General features: G+C 38.2%; 1 protein-coding gene across 20 annotated transcripts in view; it reads right to left on the reverse strand.

Annotated features, from left to right (window-relative positions):
- The window catches only part of MYT1L (myelin transcription factor 1-like), a 300,708-nt gene that overhangs the window by 89,607 nt on the left and 187,715 nt on the right, over nt 1–23,386 (reverse strand). For 17 of the 20 annotated variants that reach the window (XM_014956856.1, XM_014956860.1, XM_014956859.1 and 14 more), the window contains one exon: nt 14,522–14,895. In XM_014956856.1, the coding sequence (XP_014812342.1) occupies nt 14,522–14,895 (374 nt within the window). The remainder of the gene's footprint in view (nt 1–14,521; nt 14,896–23,386) is intronic. The other 3 variants (XM_014956862.1, XM_014956870.1, XM_014956868.1) reach the window with 1 other exon arrangement.

Consider the following 23,386-nt stretch of genomic DNA (forward strand, 5'->3'; position numbering starts at 1 on the left):
GTTTGAGAGATTCTGCAGAGAGAGGCAATGATGCTTCAGTAATAGCAGCTACATCCCTACCAAAGGCCAAACACTTCAGAAACAAGACTTTCCAACTCTGTGGTCCACATATGAAATTACTCACTTTCTCCCAAGCATGGGAAAACATGATGGCTAACAAGCTGAACCTATACATGGTCATACAGGCTTCCTGCCTGGATGGATGGACTCATTATCCAGGCAGCATTACCTGTTTTAAACACTTTACTGCTCTTGCTACTGCCACTTGTCAGTTCCTAAGTGCTCAGCATGTGATACTACTGCAACACCATTTTTATCCCTATAGCTGTAAAGTCAGGTGCACACATATGTCTCCACACCACAGTCTGATAGCTGGCCTAAGAGATACAGGTAGCAAAACAAAGTCAGCAGAAATGAATCCCAAATCCTAGAAAGTTACAGCGTTGTATGGGGCAGGGGATTTTTTGTACGCTGCCTTCTCAGCAACAATCTTATGAATAAGGGAACTGAAGAAGTGGAAAACTAAGTGAGCTCTCAGCAACAACTCCACTCCACACTGAAGAAACAGGGCACACATACAAGTGTCATGAGGCCTAAGCAAGGTCTCTAAAAGTCTGATCATTCCTCTCAACGTGGGATTTGGATCAGAGCCTGACCCTTTGAATATGCCTATTTTGGGCGACACAATGAACACTGAAGTTGACTACGTGCATTTCTTTCTTCATCTCTGCAAAAGTTCCTGAAATTCTTTATACAATTTGTTTTACAGTAGCTGATTCCTTTCTGGAGATTATATCACTCAATGAAAATCAAAAGAAAAAGATAATAGTTCATTTATTTACTTGATGCACTTTAATTATTCCATTACATATTTTCTTTTTTCACTCCTCCCCCTCAGCCTGCTACACCTACTTATGATAGTTATAGTACTGGGATTTACTGGTTAGACTCTCCTACAATAATTATAGTATTCAACAAATAACCAATGCTTAAAGTAAAATAAGAGAAGAGTCTTTCAATCCTGACTGCAAAACATTATTTCCAAAAGGTCAAAAGGCAATGAATATGCTGGGGTTTGGTTTTTTTCTGCCATAGAGAGAGCAGAAAACACTTTTTGGTTACCTACAGGTATCCATTCTAGTAGATAAGGTATAAAGCCTGATTATTTGGTTTGCAGTATCTGCAATATTTGGTATGAAGGCATATGTTTAGGTTTGAGAAGGAACTTGGTGAGAATATCCGTGATCAGAAGTGGATATGCTGGGTTTGCAAGGGCAGTACAATTTAGCCAGTCATCTCCATCTGGTTTATGTTTCTTTGAGAATCAGGTTCAGGCAGCCCTTAACTGTCTTAACCTGACTTCTGTCTGGGCAGATAATGAGATGGCTTTAGCTGATGACTGGTATTCATTTCATCCTACTTTTTCTCCCCAGGAAGTCTATATGAGGGAGGGGAGATAATCTGCCTCATAGCCTTACCATGACTCAGTGGAGTATGGCAGTTTCCTGCTTTCTCTCGGGCTTCCACAGCTCAGCAAGGCAGCAGGCAATGAGGAAACTAAAGCTATTCTCCAGATACTGAGATACAGCAGGGAGACAGCAGGGGAGTAGAGGACCAGCTGCACCAGTGGGAGAACACCCACTCAGACAGCTCTTGATACAGAGCTTCTCATGGGGCTACTCCAAAGGCTCCTTAGGAGATGCTGACCCCTACCTATATCACTCTCCATGATCATTGCTTTCCAAAGGATCCAGCCTGAAGAACACATTTTCAGTTCATAAACCAACATTTTCTTTCTCACACACAAATCTCTGTGAAAGATGGGTTGGAAACTGTTACGATAGGGATACATAATCTCTTTTCACTGGTTTTGCTTAAATTAATATCTTGGGCTGAATGCAGATGTCCATATTGAACATGTCTCCGTAAGAACAAGACATCTAGACTCTATTTACAAGCAGTGGACAAAAACATGCATCCTGGGAAATGATTTACTTCATCCTAAACTAGGTATCTAAATTAGATTGGCTGAATTATTCCCTAAAAGCGACCATTTCTCTTGATTGGTTATAAATTAAATTGATGGGCTGAATCCTATACCAATTGCTTTTACTTGAAACTTCCAAATTGTTCCTTGCTGAACTTCAACAGTGTCTTTAGTATGACACAGTAGGAATTGCAGGGAGGAAGGAATGAAGGAGCTACCCAAAAGGAGTTATCTTTAGGTTGTGGAGTGAGACAAAGTTATATAGGGAAAGGTTGGTGTGAATGGGGTGGTATGGATGCTTTGGATGGGATAGATGCCTGTGATTGCATGTGTTACATGAAGAGAGTTATATCTTATTGGATGTGTTTGCTCTCCATTATAAGTTTAATTACTTATTTTTAGTTGTGTCTGATTATTAAAGGAGGCCTGTTTGTGCTTTGATAACAATCTGACCTGACTGGCAGAGGGGACAGGGGCACACATCACCACCACTCTGGAGCATGAGAGAACTGCTAAATATAATATTATTGAAATTTCTTGTTCCTGTATCTCTTTCTGTCCCTGCCATGAGTTCAGTCACTCGGGATCTGGACTGACAAAGACGTCTATGTGCACGAGTGCCAGTCTTTACTTCATTTGAAATGTAAAGCTTTTTGTTAGGGGGTTAGTTCCTTTTTTCCTTATCCCCTCATCCAGCTTATTCATCTACATCTCCCTTATTCCCCACCTTTTTGTGACATGGAAGGCTGAGTAATACTTCATAGAATAATGAGAAAGTAAATATAAAGGGTGCTTTGCCTCTTTGGTTATAGCCATTCTAGTATAAACTAATCAGGGACAGAACACCAGAAGAAGCAGTGGCATGTGATTATTCATGCTGTTTAACTCTTAGTGAAGCCCTGGCATGACTTTCATTTGAGTGACTTAGCATCCTTCCAGCAATGGCCAGGCACAGTGCAGAGGTGTTGGCCAGGGAACATTCCCAAGAAGCAGTCTGAACGTGGTGATCATCATTTGGAAGACTAAAGCTTAATGCACTCAAGTCATGCAACCATTGAATTCACCGTTAAATGAGTTGACTATGGCCTGTCGTATTCACTCACATAGATGTAGCCTTTGATTATTGTGATTGAAGAGTCAGAGAACAAGGCGAGAGAATCTGTAAGGTGGGATCGATGGAAAGCACACTGTTAACTGTAGCTTCAGAAGGAACAGGTAGGGCAAACGGGAACCTATTCTTTTCATGATGCTACTCCAGTCAGTCCACATACATAGTGGACCTCAAGAAACAGAAAATGGTGACTTGATGGTGCAGTTAGCTTGTAGCTGTATTAGCTAGCTCTTCGTCTTTATTATCTTCTGTTTATTTGCCATCTGTATTACATGTACAGATGGCTTAGGAGATTGGAAATGTCTAAAAAAGAGATTAGAGTACTAGAGATCTGTCAAATGCAGGAAATGTATGCTATAGTAACAGATGTAGAAAACCTTTTTCTGTCACGACTGCATCCTCAAAGATATTTCCAGTGAGGCTGTTCCAACTACCTGTCCACCTAAAAAACACAGAGTGCTACCATTTAGAAACTGCCCCTCCTCCTTTCCCTGAGGGATCTCCCATTGCTGTTCAGATCTGCACTGGAATATCTGTCCTGATGATGAAAGCTTGTGTCTCATAAAAAGAAAGCCTTTGCTGGACAAATGTAACCACCTACATATTTACATACATTTCTATGTATTTCCAACTAAAGATATACCTGCCAGCTATGATGGCAGTGGCTTTGTAGCCAGCCTCACAGTGCCTAAATTGACATCTGACGATGCATGACATCTCTGCCGAAACTCTTACTCCAACTGGCCTCACAGAAACAACAAACTACGAAGTGGATCAATCAATCAAATAACTACAACTACAGCCAGTTTTCCAAAATATGCACACACATGTAGAGACAGAGATAATCTTATACTGTACAAAACAAAAACCTGAGTCTGAGTCTGATCTCAGGATGGTTCAGCTCAGAACTTGTGCTGGAGTTCACCAGTGAAAGTAATGTACATGAGATAAAGTCTCTGCCTGAAATTATTTTTATTTTTTTCTTTAAGTATTCATCAGGTGATTCATACTGAAATCACCCTAACATATTGTTCACTTTTAATTGCACTATGTATGATTATTTTTAGGTTCTAGTCTCATTAACTTAAATTTTGGCACACTGAAGTATCTGAGCTACTTAAGAGCCAATGGAATTAACCTATTCAGCATGAACTTTTCCCCTCTGTCCCTTTGTATCTGATGCTGTAATATGTTTTATGACTTCAAAATGAATTAATTAAATCTGCATTGAATCAATTCCTAAAACTCAGATCAACTGTGTACATTACTTCCACACTGCCTACCCTCTCAGCGATGTGCAATTTGCAGATTTCAAGCAAAGCACAAATTTGCCAAAGGACAGCCATTCTTTCATGAATACATTGCTACTACTTTTAATTCCGCATTTCTAAATAGTTAGTAATTTTGGCTCATTGCTCCACAGATGAAGTCAAGTTTAATAATCCTTCTTTCCATATTATAAAAAGTCTCAGAGAGTCAACACTTATTGGTTGGTTTCTTAAAAGTGCTCTGCGTGTGTCTAGTTCTGACTTGACTAGAGGCAATGATATAAAATTCCATCGGTTTGGTATAAAGACACAGTAAGTTACATCACATCATGAACTGCAGCAAAATCTCACATATTAGGGAGTGGAAAATATAACAGAAAAGAACCGTATTGTGCTGTATCACCTGTGGGTGTGGGTACTTTGTCTAGCTCTGATCAGCTATACTATAAAATTACCCTTCTTTATTAAAGCCTTTTTATTGTTATTTTAAAGATTCTGCATAATGCAGATTCTAGACTGCAGCTTTCATGTCTTTGTCATTTCCTGCTGCCTAGGAAAGAATCCTAACAGCGTATTTCACTTGCTCTCTGCCGTACTCCCATGCTGACCTACTAATCATTTCTTTATGTCTTCCTGCATTCTCTTTTTTTTTTTTTTTTCCCTGGGTAAGTGCTGTACTCCCTTTTACACTTGGAACTTATTTTTTCCATTTCTGTGTCACAAGACCCTCCAGCCGTTGAATCAAATTTGTGCTTAAACTCATACTTATCTTTAATGGACGTTTCAACATGGATAAAAAAAAAATTAAGAATAGCAGCAGCAATTTCTACATCACTTTCACACTGGACTTCTCATGTGGCACGTTGTATAGAAAGGAAGGGTTATATTTCTATTTCTCTTGGTGATGCAACTACACCCATGCTCATTTGTGGCTTAAACCTGGGACACATCTAAACTCTAACACTGATCAGCTGTTCAAGGCTCTGCTTCCATGTGCACCAAAACAGCTCCAGCCTCGAGAAGCTCTCCTCCTATCCACCTGCATTTAAGCCTTGAAGGATTCTAGACATTGGCTGTTTTCGTACTTAAGTTCCCAGAGAGACCCAAACCAATAGATATGCTCTAATACACACCTGAAAGAAAACGGCTTCCCATGAAGTGTTGCTTTGACTGCCCTGTTTTAATTTGTAGCCAAAGGAAGAAGTGCCTGTTTTCTCCTTCACTTCCCCTGCTCACCCCTGCCTGTCCACCTCCCAGGTAAAATACATTGCTTAGTAGGTAACTTGCTAAAGAATTGGAAGACTGAGAGTAAAAGCTCTCCCAGTTTGAGTGAATTCAGTACCCCATCTGTCAAAAAAGTTTGCTAGTCACCACAATAAACGCATTCTCCACTAGGAAGCAGAAAACACAAGAGTAGCATAAAACCCATACTATTTTCTTTCCCCTGCTATTTGGGTCATGCAAAAATATACTGTTTTTATTGTACATACTACACAAAGGCACTTGCCTGAAAGAGAAAAATGTAGCCTGATGAGAAAAGAGAAAAATGTCTGATCCCTGCTCCCAGGACTGATTCTGTAACCTAATATTAAACAGTAAATTCATAAGAGTGTCCTCGGAGCAAAGACTGGAACCCAGTATGTCCCGCTTTCCCAGAAGAATGATCCCCTTTGGTCTACTGCAGTCCTTGAATTCTCTTTCTAGGGTGTGATAAAGCTTCAGCACAATGTATAAGAGCATTGATTATGCAAAGCAGTCTCTGGTCTAACCTTCTGTGTTAGGAAAGAAGGAAACGTGGCACTGAACTTCTTCATCACCTCTCACACTCAACTCAGGTACCTGAGTTACAGACAGGGGCAGAATTTCCATTTCATTCTATTCTGAAACATTTATCTTGCTCCATCAAATGTAGGACGATCTTTGGCTCCCAAGAAAGGATTCCAGTTTCTATTCACTTAAAAGTTGTTCTTTTTTAGAGAAGGATATCCACAGACTGCTCTCATCAGATAATGAACAAAGTCTAATATAAACATTAGTATACTTTCTATAAGTCCAGCTCCAGCCCTATTCCTAACAGTCTGGTAATAATTATCTGTCATTCTGTATATCTACTGTTACTTTTTAAGATATATTTTGCACTTAATGATCTGAGGGCAAAGTTTTATTCAACATGTTGTAATAGAAAAAGAAACAATTTTTAACTTTCCATTGCATGGCAGCCTTTACAATTGAATGATGTTTTAATTATTGCAGATGATGAAAAGACAGCTAAGGGTTATTTCGTAAAGACTTCAGTCCAGTGCTTTACAGAGTGTCCAAGAAACTGTTGAGCAGATGCATCTTGTTTATATAGAACTTCTATGGTAAGTTGAGGCAAGTTCATGAAGCAATACGTTTGATGCAATAGAAACTAGAAGAAAAGCAGTTGCATAGCATGCCCTAAAAGAGTAGCTCAGCACATAGGTTTTGGAAAATGTAAAGACATAACCCTAGCCTGATGTGGGCCTGTGCAGCTTTGCAAACATTCCTGTTTTAGGTAACTGGAGATATTCACACAGACCTTTCCCTTGTTACTGTCAGTAATCCGTGCCTATGGAGTACAAGGAAGAAAATGCTTGCTTGCTTGCTTTATTTATTTCTGTAGTTATAAATTCCATTCTTCTGTGGAATTCCTTTAGTGTCACAGCAAGACTATTACACTCTTCCTATTAATAGCATAGCATGCAAAATTAAGCTGTGGGGATGACAGAACTATCAGATTTATGAGTTCACTTAATAAACCCCCATTAAGTCTTGAGCTGTCAATCCTGTTAACTGGCAAAACTTTCTCCTACAGAGCCACCACAAATTTTTGCTAAAATAGTAATATTTACTGCACAGAGCAAGCAATATCAGCCATGGATCCATTGGAAAAAAAATACTAAAAAAAACCCAACTGTTGTGTTATGGATACTTGACATGCTTAATGTTAGTGACTGATGATCTTCAGAACTTTCTGCATGAAGCCTTTATGGCCCAAATATTTCTGAGGATTTCAACAACAGTGACCAAAACCAGCCTGAGTCCATAACCACAATTAGGAAAGTGGCCTTTCCTAATTACCACTTAGCATCCGTTACCAAACTCCCTGAGATAGTTTCTTTCCTAGCATTAGTCTTCTTTGTCTTCTGCTAAATGACTTGGCCTCCCTTGCTGTCCAGCTCACTAATTGTAGCTCCCACAGTCTGCTGTCAAAAAATATCTGTAGAACACATTAATTCACAGAAGAGAAACTATCTCTTATGGTATAAATGGATTATGTCATATGTGGTACATGTGACAAAAGAACAAAACTGAATTGTTCTGAAACCTGTAAAATAAGGAGCAAATGCTTCCATAATAAAAAGTATTCAGGATTATACACACGTGTTTATTATACATCAATGCTTTTGCTTCAGAAGAATACTTTGTTAGTGTTGTTGTTTATATATCCCAGTTAAACAAAATTTCTGTGACTTGAGGCATTTGACAGGACTGCAAATTTGATTCATGAGAATAGATATGGATCAGAAGAAATGATCAATCCAGTCTGGAATTTTATTAAATTTTATTATGTCCTGGAGGGATTGTAATAGTGGAAAATTAACTCCTTCAGTTACCAAATAAGGTTCTCTGCTTTTCAGAGTGAAAAGCTGCCACTTGTGTTCACTCTTTTAGGACAAATACTCTAAGCTTGGGGGGAATTGTGAATGAATAAGGTGATAAAAATTTGTTGTAATGCCCCTTAAACACAAGAGGAAAAATAGGAACCTCAAACACTGACCAAGCAAAACTTGTTTTTAAGAATCATTACATGTGTAGTGTCAAGAAGGATCCATACAGTGTCTGTGGTCTCTGTGTAAGCTGCAGTACAGTGTTGACGATGCAATCTGTGAAGTAGCACTATGAAAGAACATGAACATGAAGCACTATGAAGAGAGAACACAAAGAGCTCTGTTTTGCACAACCTGCAAAGTTGTTTCCAAAAGTGCCATATCCCAGATGTGAGACTTTCTACAACATCACCAGGTCACTATGTTTGCAAATATGGATGCGAAAAGCTGCTCCATAACTGAGTTCACTATTGGTACTTTAAAGCACTATAGCACATAAGCAACTGGCTTCTTGACAGTTGTGCCAAAACCAGGAGATCACTGGTAGCAACTTGCTTACAGAGAGTCTAAGTGAGAACAGGAATACAGTTCTAAGGCTATAGCACTTTTGTTCTGAATTTCTTCTCCAATCTGTCTTATTCTGGAAAGAATTAATATTACTATATGATCTTGCCAGACAAAAATGAAAGAGGCAAAATCAAGGATCCACTCAGCATTTATCTGCAGACAGAAGGATGCAATGGAAATCAGAAAAGACAATCTCTATGCAGCCTCTTCTTGAGGACTGCTATCTGTGAGAATTCAAAGCAGCACTGCTGAGATACATGGTTCCTTTCCAGACCTACTTATCTGGCAATCTAAAGAAAGGTGCAGTCATACATATGCCCTGAAACAATCTGACATCACAATGGGCCCAGCATCTCATGTTCAGCTAACACCAAAGGAAAGTGTTAGTGAATTAAAAATACAAGCAAGCAAGCCCATGCCATGTAAAATCGATTCAGAATGAAGCAGCATTATAATCAGATGTGGTGCTGAATGTGTTCCGTGATGCTCTTATTAAGGCCTTCAGTTCAGACCCTGAACTCCTTAACCATCCCAATGTCCTCCACTGAATTTCTGCTTATGTCAACAAAAGTTGTGTATGGCAGAGATCTATAATCTGTCTCATCAAAGGTGAATAATTTCTTTACACTGCATAAAGCTGTAATTGAATTATTTGCTCTTGAAGGATCAAATATTTCACATTACCATTTAAGGCCTTTTATTTGTAGGAAAGGAGCTAACTATGCAAACCTTTACATCAGAAGGGCACTTAAGTACATTCCTCACTTTAAACATGGAAGTTAACGTGAAGAGGGCTACCAACTGCTTAAAGTTACACATAAATTCCTAGACAAAACCTGGAAGGTTTCCTGAGCTTCTGAGTTAAACAATCACAGGGAAGGAAGTCTTTCAAAATAGTTCAAGGGGAAGAAAAGTTAGGTATGACATGTGCAACACCACCTCACATAAATGTAACTCTACTGACATCAAGTTAGTCTTGATTTGTCCTTACATAAACAAGCTCAGTATCAGGCCCAACCTCACTTCAGAGAACAACGCCCTTAACAAATTTTACTGTCTATGAGTAGCAAAAAGTAAACACCTTGAGCGTGGAACACAGCAGCAAGCAATATGTTGCTAACCTAACACTGCAGTCACATTTAAGCAACCCCCCAACCAACCAACCAATCAACCAACCAACCATAAACAGGTAACAACTGTAAAAAACAGATCTAAACCTTTTCCACGAGAAATAGAAGTATCTAGAGGGTATTTACTGGCTAGCTGTTTCCCCACACTGCTCCACAACCTGGAGCTTTCCAGCTCTGAACTATCTGTTCCAAATCAATCACATTATTTCCATCAAAAACTGTCAGAGAAAATGTTTACTCTGAATGTTTCTATATGAAATAATATAAAATGCTGAACAGCAGAACACGTTGCAATTCATGCTTGCATCTTCAATGCAGAAAGAAGCTATCAATAACTGTGCATTGTCCTAAGCAGTGAAATTATGGTTTCTGACCTTTTCACTTAAAGCTACAGTTTTCTTCTATTAGGTGTTTTGCCTGTGAGGTACACGTGAGTCTAGCTCTCTGCTCTGATTAACACTGAACACCTACTGTGTTCACCAAATAGATGACCACTTTCCTGCTAATAATTTAAATAAATGAATATGATGAGTGGTCAGCAGGCTGGGCAGGCAACCTTGCTAATACAGATATGTTGTCCTCATTTTATCAAGATGTAGAGTGTCTTCAGTGCCAAGCACAGCTGGAAAGCTGTGTGCACCACAGTTTGCTCAGCACATGTGCTTCTTTCATCTTTTGATTAGTGTTTGCATCTCCTCTTGGTTAGAGAACACAAGTGCTTCAGAAGTCATCTGATGAGGGGATCAGGAAAATAGCAGCAGGCGCTAACAATCTTAATAGAGCTGATAGGTGGATTTTAAATTATGAGGGCCTATATGTCTGTGTCAAGTTCATGCAAGTGAAGAAAAAAAAAACAAACATATTACCAGATTTTGTTTAAAAATCCTAAAATTTAAAGAAATGTGAAAACAGGAAGAATCTCCACATCCATGTGCTAGTTTTTATTTATTTTAAAAAAATGTATTCCGTCTCCTTTGAATGTATTTCTTTTGATATCTACATTTTACAGCTATTTTTGTGGTATATTCCACCTGAAAAAATAGGTGCAGTACCACATATTGGTATATTGAATATGCCAGCTACCTTACGTTCATTAGAAAATGTAAGGGAGTGCCTAAAAGATTTATACATCCTAACAATTCTCCTCTTGTGAAAACTGCAAGAGTTTTTGTAGCGTTAGCTCTGAAATGGACTTGATTGACGTATCAAATTGTCTTAGGTCTAGAATCAGCCTGATTCCTCCTGCCCCTGGCAGATTATGAAACACCTGGAATACAAACCATCTTGATTGTCTTCACGTGAAATGGGCTAAACGGTGCCTTGGAACATCTGTTCCAGGAGCTCCTCCAATTGACATTTCTTTCTGTAATAGAAAAGCCTTGTGAAGCACTCTTTGGGATCCAGATACCTGAAGCGAGCTCTTCTCAGGAGAAAGTTCTTTGGTTTGCCTTGCAAATCAAATGCACCTTTCCGATTTCGAGCCAAAGGGTCTCTGCAGGTGTTGTCGCAGAGAAGGGGCATTCCAAAAACAGCCTTTTCTCTTACTCCCTCCCATTTGTATTGCAATTTACAGGTTAGGTTATGGTAACACAGGTCATCTACCTGCCCTTTCTTTCTGGGATATATGGGAAATTGGAAAGACTCATCCTTCCTTTAGTGGTGGTGCTGAACATAAGGGCTTCTCAAGTCTATTCATAGATGATGGATAGATATCTGTTATTCAAAGAGATTCAGTACATTTAATGGAAATTTAAAGAGGATATGCCAGCCATTGCTGGGGAATTTTAAACATCATGAGCACAGAATTTGTGACTCATCTAAAAAAGTATGGGGTTTTTTTTTGTTTTTTAATTTTAAACTGGTATTCTGATATTTGTAAGAGTATTTCCTTAGGATACATTGGTATTTCCAAGTCCTTTAGTTTATCAATGAAGAGCTAGAAAGATGTGATTTTCAAAAAGGCTGAGATGATTTCAGTGAAAGTCCAAGTATTTTCAGTAAGAACTTTATACCTATATTACCTGTATATTATCTATATCCACTGAGAATCCCATGCAAAATTCATGCCAGTGAGGTACTTGAGTTTCCCAGGATTTAGCCTTTTTTAACAGAAAACTGTATTTGTCTAAGAAACGATAAAATACCTTACCTTTCCACTCTCTCCCCTTCCTCCCCACTAATTGCTGCCTCTGTAGTCCTATACTTGCTGATGGAATTCTTCTATCATCAATACTTATGATTTTAACTGTTTTGACCACCTAGACTCTAGTTACTTATAGAAATACTCTGAACTGCTATTATCTACAGCACAAGTGACAGAAACTTTTATGAGAACTGTGCAGACATGCTGGTGTCTGGTGGTTAATTCTGCATTTTGTTTCTAGGGATAAAAACACTAAGACACATTCAGAGGTGCTGAGGTGCCTCAAAGGGTAGATAGTGGTTTACTACAGTATCTACATGGTACTGAGCAGCAAGTGATTGAACCAACCAAATTCAGAGCTGACAGACCTAATTTTCCCATATAGATAAAGAGAGGTGCCACATTCACATCATGTAGTTTTAGAACACCTAACTTTGCCCTTTGTTTCCCTAGAAAATCAACAGTCCAAATTCCACCAGAGCTGCTTATGTTATGAGTGGAAAAAAGTGAAACGCCAGGATCCCTATCAAAATCCATCGGAAATAAACTAAATCTAAAAAAGTCTAATGTATTGATTAACTTCTAGACCTCACCAAGAACAAACTGTTATCACTCTGCACTCCTTGGCATAGACATAAGGAACTCCATGCTACCTTCCTCATTAATCACTAGTATCTCTTTCTTGTGTATCAACTGTGCTCAATCTCTGTGGGATTCTTGCATAGTAATTACTAAGTTGATTCTCAAAAGATAAGGAAATATTTTTCTTATAAAACCCTATTATCACTTTTCCAATTTTATGAGAATTTTTTCTTAATGACTAATATTTGACATAGAACATAGATATATACTTATTAATAAACATATGTATTATTACTGAAATAACATGGGATCCTAAGAAAAACTTGACCTGTATAAATTTTAATTCCATGTAATATGCAGAGCAGCTAATACAGGTATTTCTGTAGAATTTTTGCAGTTCTTAACCACAGCCTACTATATATGGAAGGAAAGCAGTCAAAAAGAATTGTCAGCCTCTGTAGATTTATTAGGACCACTGAATGCATGTGTGACTGTGTTCGAATAAGTAAACCACTGTGTTTCATTATGATAGTAAAAGTAAAGTGAGTATCAAGCCTGCTGGCTTGCCACAAGCAATTTTCTTAAGCTCTTGAGTTTTGCTTGGATTTTTTTTGTTTCCATGTTATCATTTTTGATAGTGTAGATTCAAAGTTTTTCATGTCAGCAGTTGCACCATAACCTAACCACCAACCAAGCTCAGTCACCATTATCTCTTAAAAAAACCTGCTAGACATCCTGCTCTTGCCCATCAGGACGGCAACAGCAGTCACACATCAGCCTGATCTAACACAGCTTCACTTCCAGGTTCTGAAACAGCAGAGTTCCCTGCAAAAGGAAATGGCTTCCCTGGTGCATCAAAGTCATATTACTTTTAAGACTGGCCATTTATGCTCTACCAATTTTGTTGGCAAATTTAAGCAATTGAGGAAATGCTACAGATTCAGATATCTGAGAAAATGCATATAGCCACCCAGCTGGCCACCATCTTGCCCAAATGGAAAGAATACTTCCAAAGTCCTTCTATAAGATTTAAGATCTGACCTTACAGAATGCTGAAACAAAAGTCATACAACTTTCATACCTGGTTCCTAAGAGGAATCCAACTGAGGACTGCTGAAAGCTTTTCTTATATTTTTATTGGTTAGAAAGGTGAATCTACCCAACCAAAAACGTGTTCCCTGGAAATGGGAACAAAATACTTTTTAGATAGCTCATTAATTTTTGCACGATTCTTTCATTTCACCCCAGTGCGTTATGATGTCTGTCATTAGCATATGGACTCTTGAGTAAATGGATACCAATTACATATTTTGAAAATATTAGTTATATAGAGTCCAATATCCCAAAAAAGAGAAAGGTGAATAGGTTAATCATATTGCTACTATATTAATTTGGTTACTAGCAGTGACCTTTATGTCTAAATGGCATTTATGCCATGGTGTGATAACCAAGATATATGAATTTTAGAAGGACTTTATCTATGTAAAACTCTCACTCTCTATACTTTTAATAGAATCAACTAAAGTACACATTCAAGTCTCAAAGGACTAAGGTATATTATAATAGTTCATTCTGAATAGTTTCTTGAGGTAGGGGGAAATATAGGGCAAATTTTTCAAAGGGAAGAGACCCATTTTTGCTCACAAAAATTATCTGCAAACTTGTGACAGCATTTATGTGGGCAACCATTGACATTATATAAGCAGATCCAGAAAATACACTTGCAAATGATCAGTACAGGCACCCAGCTGTAGCTGATGCTTTGCTTGTACCTCCGTGAATATTCTCCTGGTAACAGCATGCATTAATCCACTACTAGGATTACATTTTATGCAAGCATTTTTAGCACAAACACACCTCCACCCTCCTTGTTTGAAATGTGAGTGCTGGTGTATTAAAAAATATTTAGAAGACAGACTTATTAAACTAATTGTTACGAGAACACAGTGGGGTATATTTTCAGTGTGGAGCAGAGAGATTTAGCTGCATGACTTCCATTAGCTTTAATGAGAACCACACAGCTAAATGTTCATACACCACACTAGAAGATTAACCCAGAAAACACACATTGTTTACTTTTTACTAATACTCTGATTATTACCACGTTCTTCCTCCTCCTCCTCTTCTTCCTCCTCCTCTTCCTCCTCCTCCTCTTCATCCTCCACATCTTCACCTTCCTCTTCATCCTCCTCTTCTTCCTCTTCTATCTCCTCTTCTTCTTCTCGATCTATCTCCTCATCATCCTCCTCCTCGTCACCTTGCTCCTCATTATCATCAGAATATTCCTCCTCTTCTTCATCTTCTTCCTCTTCTTCCTCTTCCTTTTCATCCATCTCCTCTGTTCCATCGGTTTCATAGCACTCATCTACTGAAGAGTTGTCTGCTTTAACCACAAAGGGTTTTCTTTTGGGAGCTGGTTCTTGGGGTTGCTTATCTTGTGTTTTTCGTTTCTTTGCCAAAGGACAGCCATAAACACTGTGCAAAAATAAAAGATGTAAATTATTGCATTGTCCTGCAGATTTCTGTAGATCAGATTGCATAACTTATGCCATTTAGTCATACATTCTAATTCTACACCATGATTAGTTGCTCTTCTCAAAATGTATATTTTCAAAGTAAAATGCAGCTTAGGCAATAATGACCAAGAGCAGGGACAAAACCTGTGAAATTGCAAACAACTGTTATTTTCCTGAAAGTGTCACATGTACATGCCAGCAGAACAGTTACAGAACTGATACAAATGTGTGTTTTTCCTTCTCATTCTTTTATCGCTTCTGCATGTTACACTCGTTCCTAAGGCAGATGAATATAGTTAAAAAACAGCAACCTTATCCTACCTGTTAGCTACCAGTGCAACAATCAGGAATAAAGCAATGCTTCATAATTTTGGAACATTCAGTAAGGTTATAATTGTGTACAATTAAGATATGTTTCAATGCTATTTCAATAATAAAAATGCAACCACATTCTTAACATTGTTGCTTATTGTTATTATTATTATTATAAATGATGAATCGCTTTTAAATTCTCCATTTATGTGTTCCACGATATGCTACCAGGCTGGGTACATGGGAAAGCAAGCTCCTCCAAAAAATCAAAACCAATAGTTTTCATGGCCAGTGTTGGAAGTGTTCTCACATTGAAAAAAAAATCAAACAATAAACAAAACCCTTTGTTAGTAAAAGAAATCAAACTTTTCGAAGTTGAGTACCTCTACCTCATCAATCATTTTAATGCATTGTAACATAAATAGCATTTCAGAGTTCTGGTCTTCTACCAGATTAGCCACTTGCTCTCAAAGTCATATAATCTGCATTTGTTAAATGTGATCACCCTTGTGTAACCCCTATAATCTCCTACATGGAGTGACTGCACACACAACATACTTTTTTGCTTAAAGAACTTCCTTTTAGAACTATTTTATTGTGTGATTATAGGTGCTACTCAAGCTACATTGGTTTTTAGTCTTCGTCCTGTGATTAACTAGTCTTAGGACATTTAAACTGTCCTTTCTAGCCCTTTATGTATATCTACTTATAACTTCCTTTTATGGTTTGTTTTTTTTTTATGCCAATTACAAAACACTGAGGATCTTTATAATTTTCTTCCACTCTGATAATGCTTCATATTCTGTTGACAGATCACTGAAAAACAGTGGTTTTCACCACATTTAGTACAGCAGATGTGCTCTTTGTGGTGTCTGCATGGTCTTGATCTTGGTCTGATTTAATTGCACCCCAGCAGCTATTCATCCTGATTACTCAAACCGCTACTTAGGTAACAAGTATTTTAAGTATGTGCCTAACCATTTTATTTAAGTGTCTAATTTAGCCATTTTTTTACCTAAATTTTAAAGCACTTGTTCATGGGAGGGCTGTCTCGGTCTGCTTGTCACACATATATCTAAGGAACATACACAGTAACAAAAGATGGTATTCATCATCAAAAACCTGCCAGGGAGACCTTCTCCGCATAACACAAACACCTCTCTCTCTATGTAGGGACTACAGGTGTCTTTAGACTCTAATCCAGCATGTCTAAATTAATCACCTCGCTCCATGTACGCTATCATGAAATACTGAATAAATTTTAAATACCTCCCAGATAGCCAGATTCCAATCCTCATCATCTGGGGGTGGGTGTGGGGTAGTAGTACTAATGGGATAAAGTTTCCAGACACTAACACCAAAATCGAGGCCTAATGGTGCAGGCCAGAAGGGGAACAGACCCACATCCTCCAGTGCCAGGACCATGCTCCATCCAGCACCTAGTGTGACACATCCTGGGGAAGAGCATCCTCTTCCAGAAGGTGAGCCCCTGTGTAGCTGGCTGCAAGGAGCTCAGTCTGATACACAGCAGGCAAGCAAAAGCCCAAAGCTTCACTAAATTTATGAGACCCAAACCTGGGAAAAGAAGAGTGTTTAGCTTCAGGTATAACGTATTTGTGTATATTCAAAGATAGTTCAATGTAAAACCTATAAATATGGCAGAAATCCTTGTCCCTAGGTCACCACTACTGCTCACTGCCAAATGACTGTCCCACCTCTTGCCCTGTGAGTCCTCCTCTTGGTCAGGACCCGCCTGCTCAGAATCAAGAGGAAAGGTGGGACATATTTTCATGGAAAATATCCGAAATCGCCAGTCAGTGCAGAAAGAGCAGTCCAATTTCCATCAGTGTGGACAGTTCCTAAATCCTAGAGCAAACAAGGAGCAGTCTGTTGTAGATCTGACCACAGCAGGTTTATTTTGGCATTTGCCCTGGTGCTATGAGGGTTCAGGAGTTGTCTATTTAAACTCTCCATAGGGAACTCTGAAACAGGACAGAAGAATTTTTCCTCAGAGCTGGAATTTCAGAGTGTATGTAGTGCCCAGGGAAACGACCAGATAATTAGGGAGGAACCAGTTTCATCTGGGAGCCTAAAAGAGGTTGCATCCTGGAAAACAGGAGTGGGTCACAGCCTGGGGCTCAGGCAGATTATAGAAACCTGCATATCACTTCAATGGGATTTAAGCAGACAGGATAACATTTATTGAGTGGTTGTGTCTTGCTTTCTTGATTTCTGTTCCTTCTCTGTGTGACATATATTACTCTCACTATAGCTTCTTCAATGCCATTATCATTAAATGATATTTTCTCAAAATCCTGATCTTTATTTTCAAAGATGTGAGTAGACTTAGCCCCAGAATTCCCCAGGATTTCATTTCATTCTCTTATTATAACCTTCTTAGAACATTGTAAGAGGTAAAGAAGACACTTCAGGCAGCCCTGAGCTAAAACCATCAAGGCTAAAGGGACCAGTAGATGTTAAACTCTGAAAAGTTTTGGCCATTGGAGGTGACGCAAACTGGAATTTTGTCACATCGAAGACAGAACATTCACCCTACCCCAATCTTTGTCCAGTTAAGAAAACTAAATACTTGCAAAAGTTTTTATCTAGTAATGCCCCAAAATAATTCCCTTTGGAATTTGCAACAGGCTAGGAACTGGGGAAGAACACAGTAGGATAATAAATACATCTATTTTGTTTTGAACTGTTGTTTAATTTTTGTATTTGGCACCTAAATATAATTGCATTATTTTTTTAGATGCAAATTTTTGGTGAAAGGTAGAAAGAAATTGTTGTCATTGCCACTTTTGCTCATCTTTAATCTTTTTTTCATGGCTTTATGCTTTTCTACACAACATTTTATAAAGTTTGTGAGAATCTAAGACAGTGCTTGGGATTCAGGCCCCCCTGGAAAGTGCATAACTGGCAATGGAAATCAATGCCTGTTAGCTGCCTGACCAGCTTTGATGCTTTTATAAATCTCATTAAATAACTATTTGCAATTCAGCTAGTCAAGTAAAGTTGTGAATTTGACTTTAGTTTTTTGCTTTATTTATCTATTCTTAGTGCCTTTGCTCATAGCATTAAAACTGAGGACACATCAGCAACTGACAGAAGCAGACATTTGCATAGTCCAGCACTAAGGACTTGGGCATATGTCACTTTTCCAAGGAAATCAGTTATGTTAGTTAAATCCAACTCGGCTTTTGTAAATTCTTTCCTGATTACTTTGTACCAATGCGTTGTCCATTTTCTCAACAATCCTGAATTTGGTTTTGCCCGTGCTTGGATTTATAGCTACCATTGCATGGGTTTTTCTTATGAAACCTTTAAAATACTGTCTTCCTTGGGCTTCCTTCTGTCTTCAACTATGTATATCTCATATAGCTTATCTACACCTCATGTACTACAGACTTCATAGTCCGAGAGAGTTAAAAAAATCATCCATGTCTTTCAGAAACCTGGGAAACAGACCCGGAGCCTACTGTTTAGCTGCCCTATTTTCTTCTTTTTCTTTCTTAACCTGTTTCGCTCTCCTCCTTTGTTTCATTAATTTTTCAGATTCTGCCTCCAGTACACTTCTCTCTGTTTCCAGCACGTTCCCCGTGGTCCCTCTGGCGAGCGCACCGAGGGGACGGCAGCGCCAGCTTCCCACCAGCCTCTGCCACTCGCTTCCCCTCCCGACCACATAGGGAGATGACAGTCTCTCCCACTGACCTCTTGTTCCTCGCGTATTTATGAAATCTGTTATTGTTTGTCCTTATGGCTTCTGCAATTTTCTCTCCATTTCCAATTTTGGCTTTTGTGATCATCCCCTTATTTGCTTATTTTTTAGACTTGTTTATCCCTGTTCAAAGGGATGACCCCATTGATTTATCTGTCTTGTATGCCTTTATCCGTTCTGTTATTGCTCACTGTATTTCCCTGGTCAGCTGTGTTTGTCTTATTTTCCCCTCACGCTTCAGCTCTCCGGGCTTTCAGCACAATATACATTTGGGCTTCCTGAAACACCCTTTGGAATATTCCACATTGCTTTGCTGTACGTCTCAGTCATCTCCAGTTTTCGGAATATCATAAATAATTCTTGAGGAAAGAACGTCGTAGAATTTTATAGTGATAAGCTCCAAGAGGACATATAGACATTAATAATTGAAGAAATTGAGGAAATAATATATGAATTTATACTCCTTAGAAGATGATTTATGGTATATTTTTAACTCACACACAATTTTTCTTCATTAAAAAACATATGATGCTACTCACTGATACATTCAGTAAGACCTTTCTTCAGGAAATACATATTTCTTTCCCAGAGTTGAACTTCTTGATTTTTATCTATTTTATTACTAATTTAATATAGTTTTCAGCATAATTAGCATGGTTATTATTTCAACAATAACATTATAACAATTAACCATGTCTCTTTAAATATATATAGTGTTGGACCAGCAAACTACAAGGGATTTTCTAAATCAGATTACTGATTAATATTCTCCCCTCCATGATATGCTGACCCACACATAAAAGGTGGGACATGACACCTATGTCTGGAGGACACTTTCCTCTTAGAGTGTCTTATTTCCCTACATGAATTAGAAAGGGAGTTTATGTGACCAATAAAAGTTCATTCAAATTTAAATACCTAATTCAGATAAAGTGATTCCTATCTGCCATGTTTACCAGCATTTTTTCATGTTTATCTCTTTTCTATTCAATCTATTATTTCAGAAGCCTTGTGCTATAAGATCAAAGTAAAGAAAAATAACATGATGGCAATTTTATGCCCTAAATCTGAATATTTTTTCTTGGAGGATCATTTTTTTTTCTCTTTTTTTTTTTTCTCATTAATACTTTGAAAAATCTTACAAACTGTTATTTCAATATAAAATGTGTACCCAGCAACAGCACTCTCATTCTCTCATCTTTTTATGCGAGAATTTAATTTAACATAAACCAAAATATTTAGTAGGTAAGAGAATCTAAAAATTTGCTATATAGACTGCTAGTGAAGTTATCAAAAACATTTAATGAAGCACTTAAGTATCTGAAGTGATACCGAGGTAGAATTTTATCGTATACAGTTGAGGGTAGCAAATTAGGAACAGTCTGCTTGGAAGCAAATGTCTGCTTAAGGCTTCATGGAGAAAGTTCTCAAGACATTTACACTTGTTCCACTGGATACCCTAAGTGTTATTTTTGGTTTGGACTAGATAACTTCCAAGTCCATGTCTCTAGATGAAGACTTTTAGGGCACTGAAAAAACAGGTATTTTGCAGATAAGCCCTATAATAAATTTAATCTTCAAAGAATGTTCAAACCTAATTAATTTGCATAACACTGCATCTTATTAAATCACCCTCAAAGCAGGGACTACATTTAGCTTTAAAGGACTGATTCTGTCAACTGATAGTAGTTGACCAGAAAATAAGCATTTGTATTCCTCCAAACCCTACATCTTGAACTCCCTGCACTCCAGGAAGATGCTCTTCCTAGCAGACAATGCACCATTATGAGGAAGAGCTGCTAACATTCTTTTTGAAGCTGGACCATTGCAAGAATAAAGTCCTTCAGCTCAGGATGATTTTCCATTCATATTTAAATGACTGCTTAAAGTATGCCAAATTACTACAGGAATGAGCAGCAAACCCAGTGGACAGTGACAACTGTGAGGCAGCAGAGTCAAACTTCTTTGTGGGCAATGATTTTTGTTCTCTATGCCACACTGGTCAGGAATCTTTTCTACCACACAACAGTCCCGTGTAATGCCCGCGTACCATCCTGGAATATGGGAGGTATTGAGTTGAACCTTCCCCGGATGTGAAAGGTAAAGAACTTTGCTGACTATTCTAATCACTAAGCTATGTAAGAGAAAATGGGAAGAGCACCAAGTTAAACATCAAGAAGGACATGGAGTTTTTTGAGCTTGAATTTCACAGGGATGGCTAACTGCAGCCTCTCTGCAGACAGTTAGGACATGGTGGTTTTAGAGCTTCCAACCAGCTGGATTAAAATATTCTGTGCTAGCATCCTGCCTGCCATGAATCCCAATCTAGAGGACGAAATCACCCGAATCTGCTTTCCAGAAGCCCGCTGGCAACTGAGCCAGAGCCTTGAATGCTGTTCCGTTATTTGGCACATGTCTTGCAACCACGGCACTGCCAAGCACCACAGCATCTAAGGGCACTTACAGAATGACTGCCCTCACCCATGTCTTCTCAGTGGGAGTTAGGCACTAATCCAGAGTAAGTGCTTTGGAAAATCTGTGTTCCCATCCACATTTTACATGCTTCAATATTGTTGTAAAAGTGGGCCCAAATTACTATGTTTTCATCTGTTTAGACTATAATTAAAAGTAACAAATACCTTTTAAAATACAATAAACTCATCTCCACAGTTCTCCAGCTTCTGGTTCAATAAATCAGATTATTATAAGCAGGAAGCTTTTAGATGTGCAAAGTCATAACACATCATCTTTATTTCATTTACTTGTACCGAATAGAAGTTTGTTGACTTTTCAGATTAGGCAGATAAACAATAGTATTTCAGTTCAGGGAAAACTATTCATTTACGTGAACAGGTACAAGCTTGACTCACAGGAATGAGTGAAATGTTGAGAACTCTATCCCTTTTTTCCTCCTGGAGTTTCAAATATTTGTGTACTGCATTATGGTACAGTAAGAAGAATTACAGAAGTGCCCAGAAATGCTGGATCTCAAAAGGTAAAGGTAGAAGATGTGATATTTTCTTCACAGAGCTTTAAAAGCCAACTCAATCCTTTTGCACTTCAGAGCCTTTTTAAACACATGAATAGCCACAAACATACTGCAGACACGCTGATGTGTATTGCATTATTTAACTAAATAAGCCCTAAAGAAAAGTCAGTATCTTTAAAAAATAGCATTGCAGAATGGAGTTAGGAGTAACAAATAACATGAGAATAGAATGATGTGCCAGAAGTAAATGGAGCTCAAAACTTAAGCATTTTTTTAAAAAAAATCAAATATTGAAATATGCATTTTTGAACAAAATAAAGCAGACGACCTGTGATGTAGTCAATACAGTCACAGTGAGGATCTTTTATTTAATTGCATTCTATACATCTCCAATGTGAAGCACCTCCCCACCCTTATTTGTTGAGACTCCAAACTGGTGCAACTGAACCCTGTGATGGGTTACTTACTGGCTAATCTGCTCTCTGGCTGGTGAGATCATTTCTCCCATCACCAAAGTCTCTGCTCTTGGAGCATGACAACTGAAAGGAAACTTTCAGTTCCGCAATAATTAACCCATTTAAACAGTAAGTTTATTTAATTGATTGAATCCAATAGTTGTTCAGTGAAGAAAAATGAGGCGAAGTAATGTATTTCTAGGTGTTGTACAAATACACAGGAAAAATCTCAGCCCTGGAGAACTCATTTAAAGCAAGATGTAAAAAATAAACGTAACAAATCATGAGACTAAAATCTTCTGCGGTAGCACAGGTTAGCGAAGTACATGCCCTGCAGTTGTAGATTATTCCAAAGTAGTTATATAAATAAATCAATATCATATCTGATTGCCCCATGACTTATGATGTCATGGATGGGGTTCATCTCTCACCTACCCCATGGCTTCTAAAAATTAAGTCTACGCATGTCATGCTAAGCTCCCGTCATAAGTCAATGCAGAGAAACTGGAACCTCCTGGGAGGTAATCCATCTCACCTTTCTTAGACACTTGGCCTACCTCTCCACTGACAATTAACAGAGTTAATGGCAGTTAACTTATATTTCTACCACTTAAGAATCTGATAAAAGTGAGAGAAATCTCAGCCTTTTTCTCTCTTTTTTTTTTTAAATATTGCATGTCCATCCCACAAAAAAGTTAGTACCTAGCAGATTTTAAAACCATACAACCACAATACTTCTATAAAGAGAAAACCAAAGCCCTGCTTCTTTCCTTTCCACAGCTGCTCTATCACTTAACATGAATAATTCTCCTCCCTGTAGTTTGGCTATCTTTTCAAGACTACCAGCATGATCCAACATCAGACAAATGCTGTAGCTGCACCCTAATCTTAGAATGGCAAATACCCAACTTAATTGTTGCGTTCCAGAGCCGGAAGCCAAAATTGATTATATCTTGTTGCCAGACCCTTG

The sequence above is a fragment of the Calidris pugnax genome, unplaced genomic scaffold, assembly GCF_001431845.1.
Source record: "Calidris pugnax isolate Ruff unplaced genomic scaffold, ASM143184v1 scaffold171, whole genome shotgun sequence".
NCBI lineage: Eukaryota > Metazoa > Chordata > Aves > Charadriiformes > Scolopacidae > Calidris > Calidris pugnax.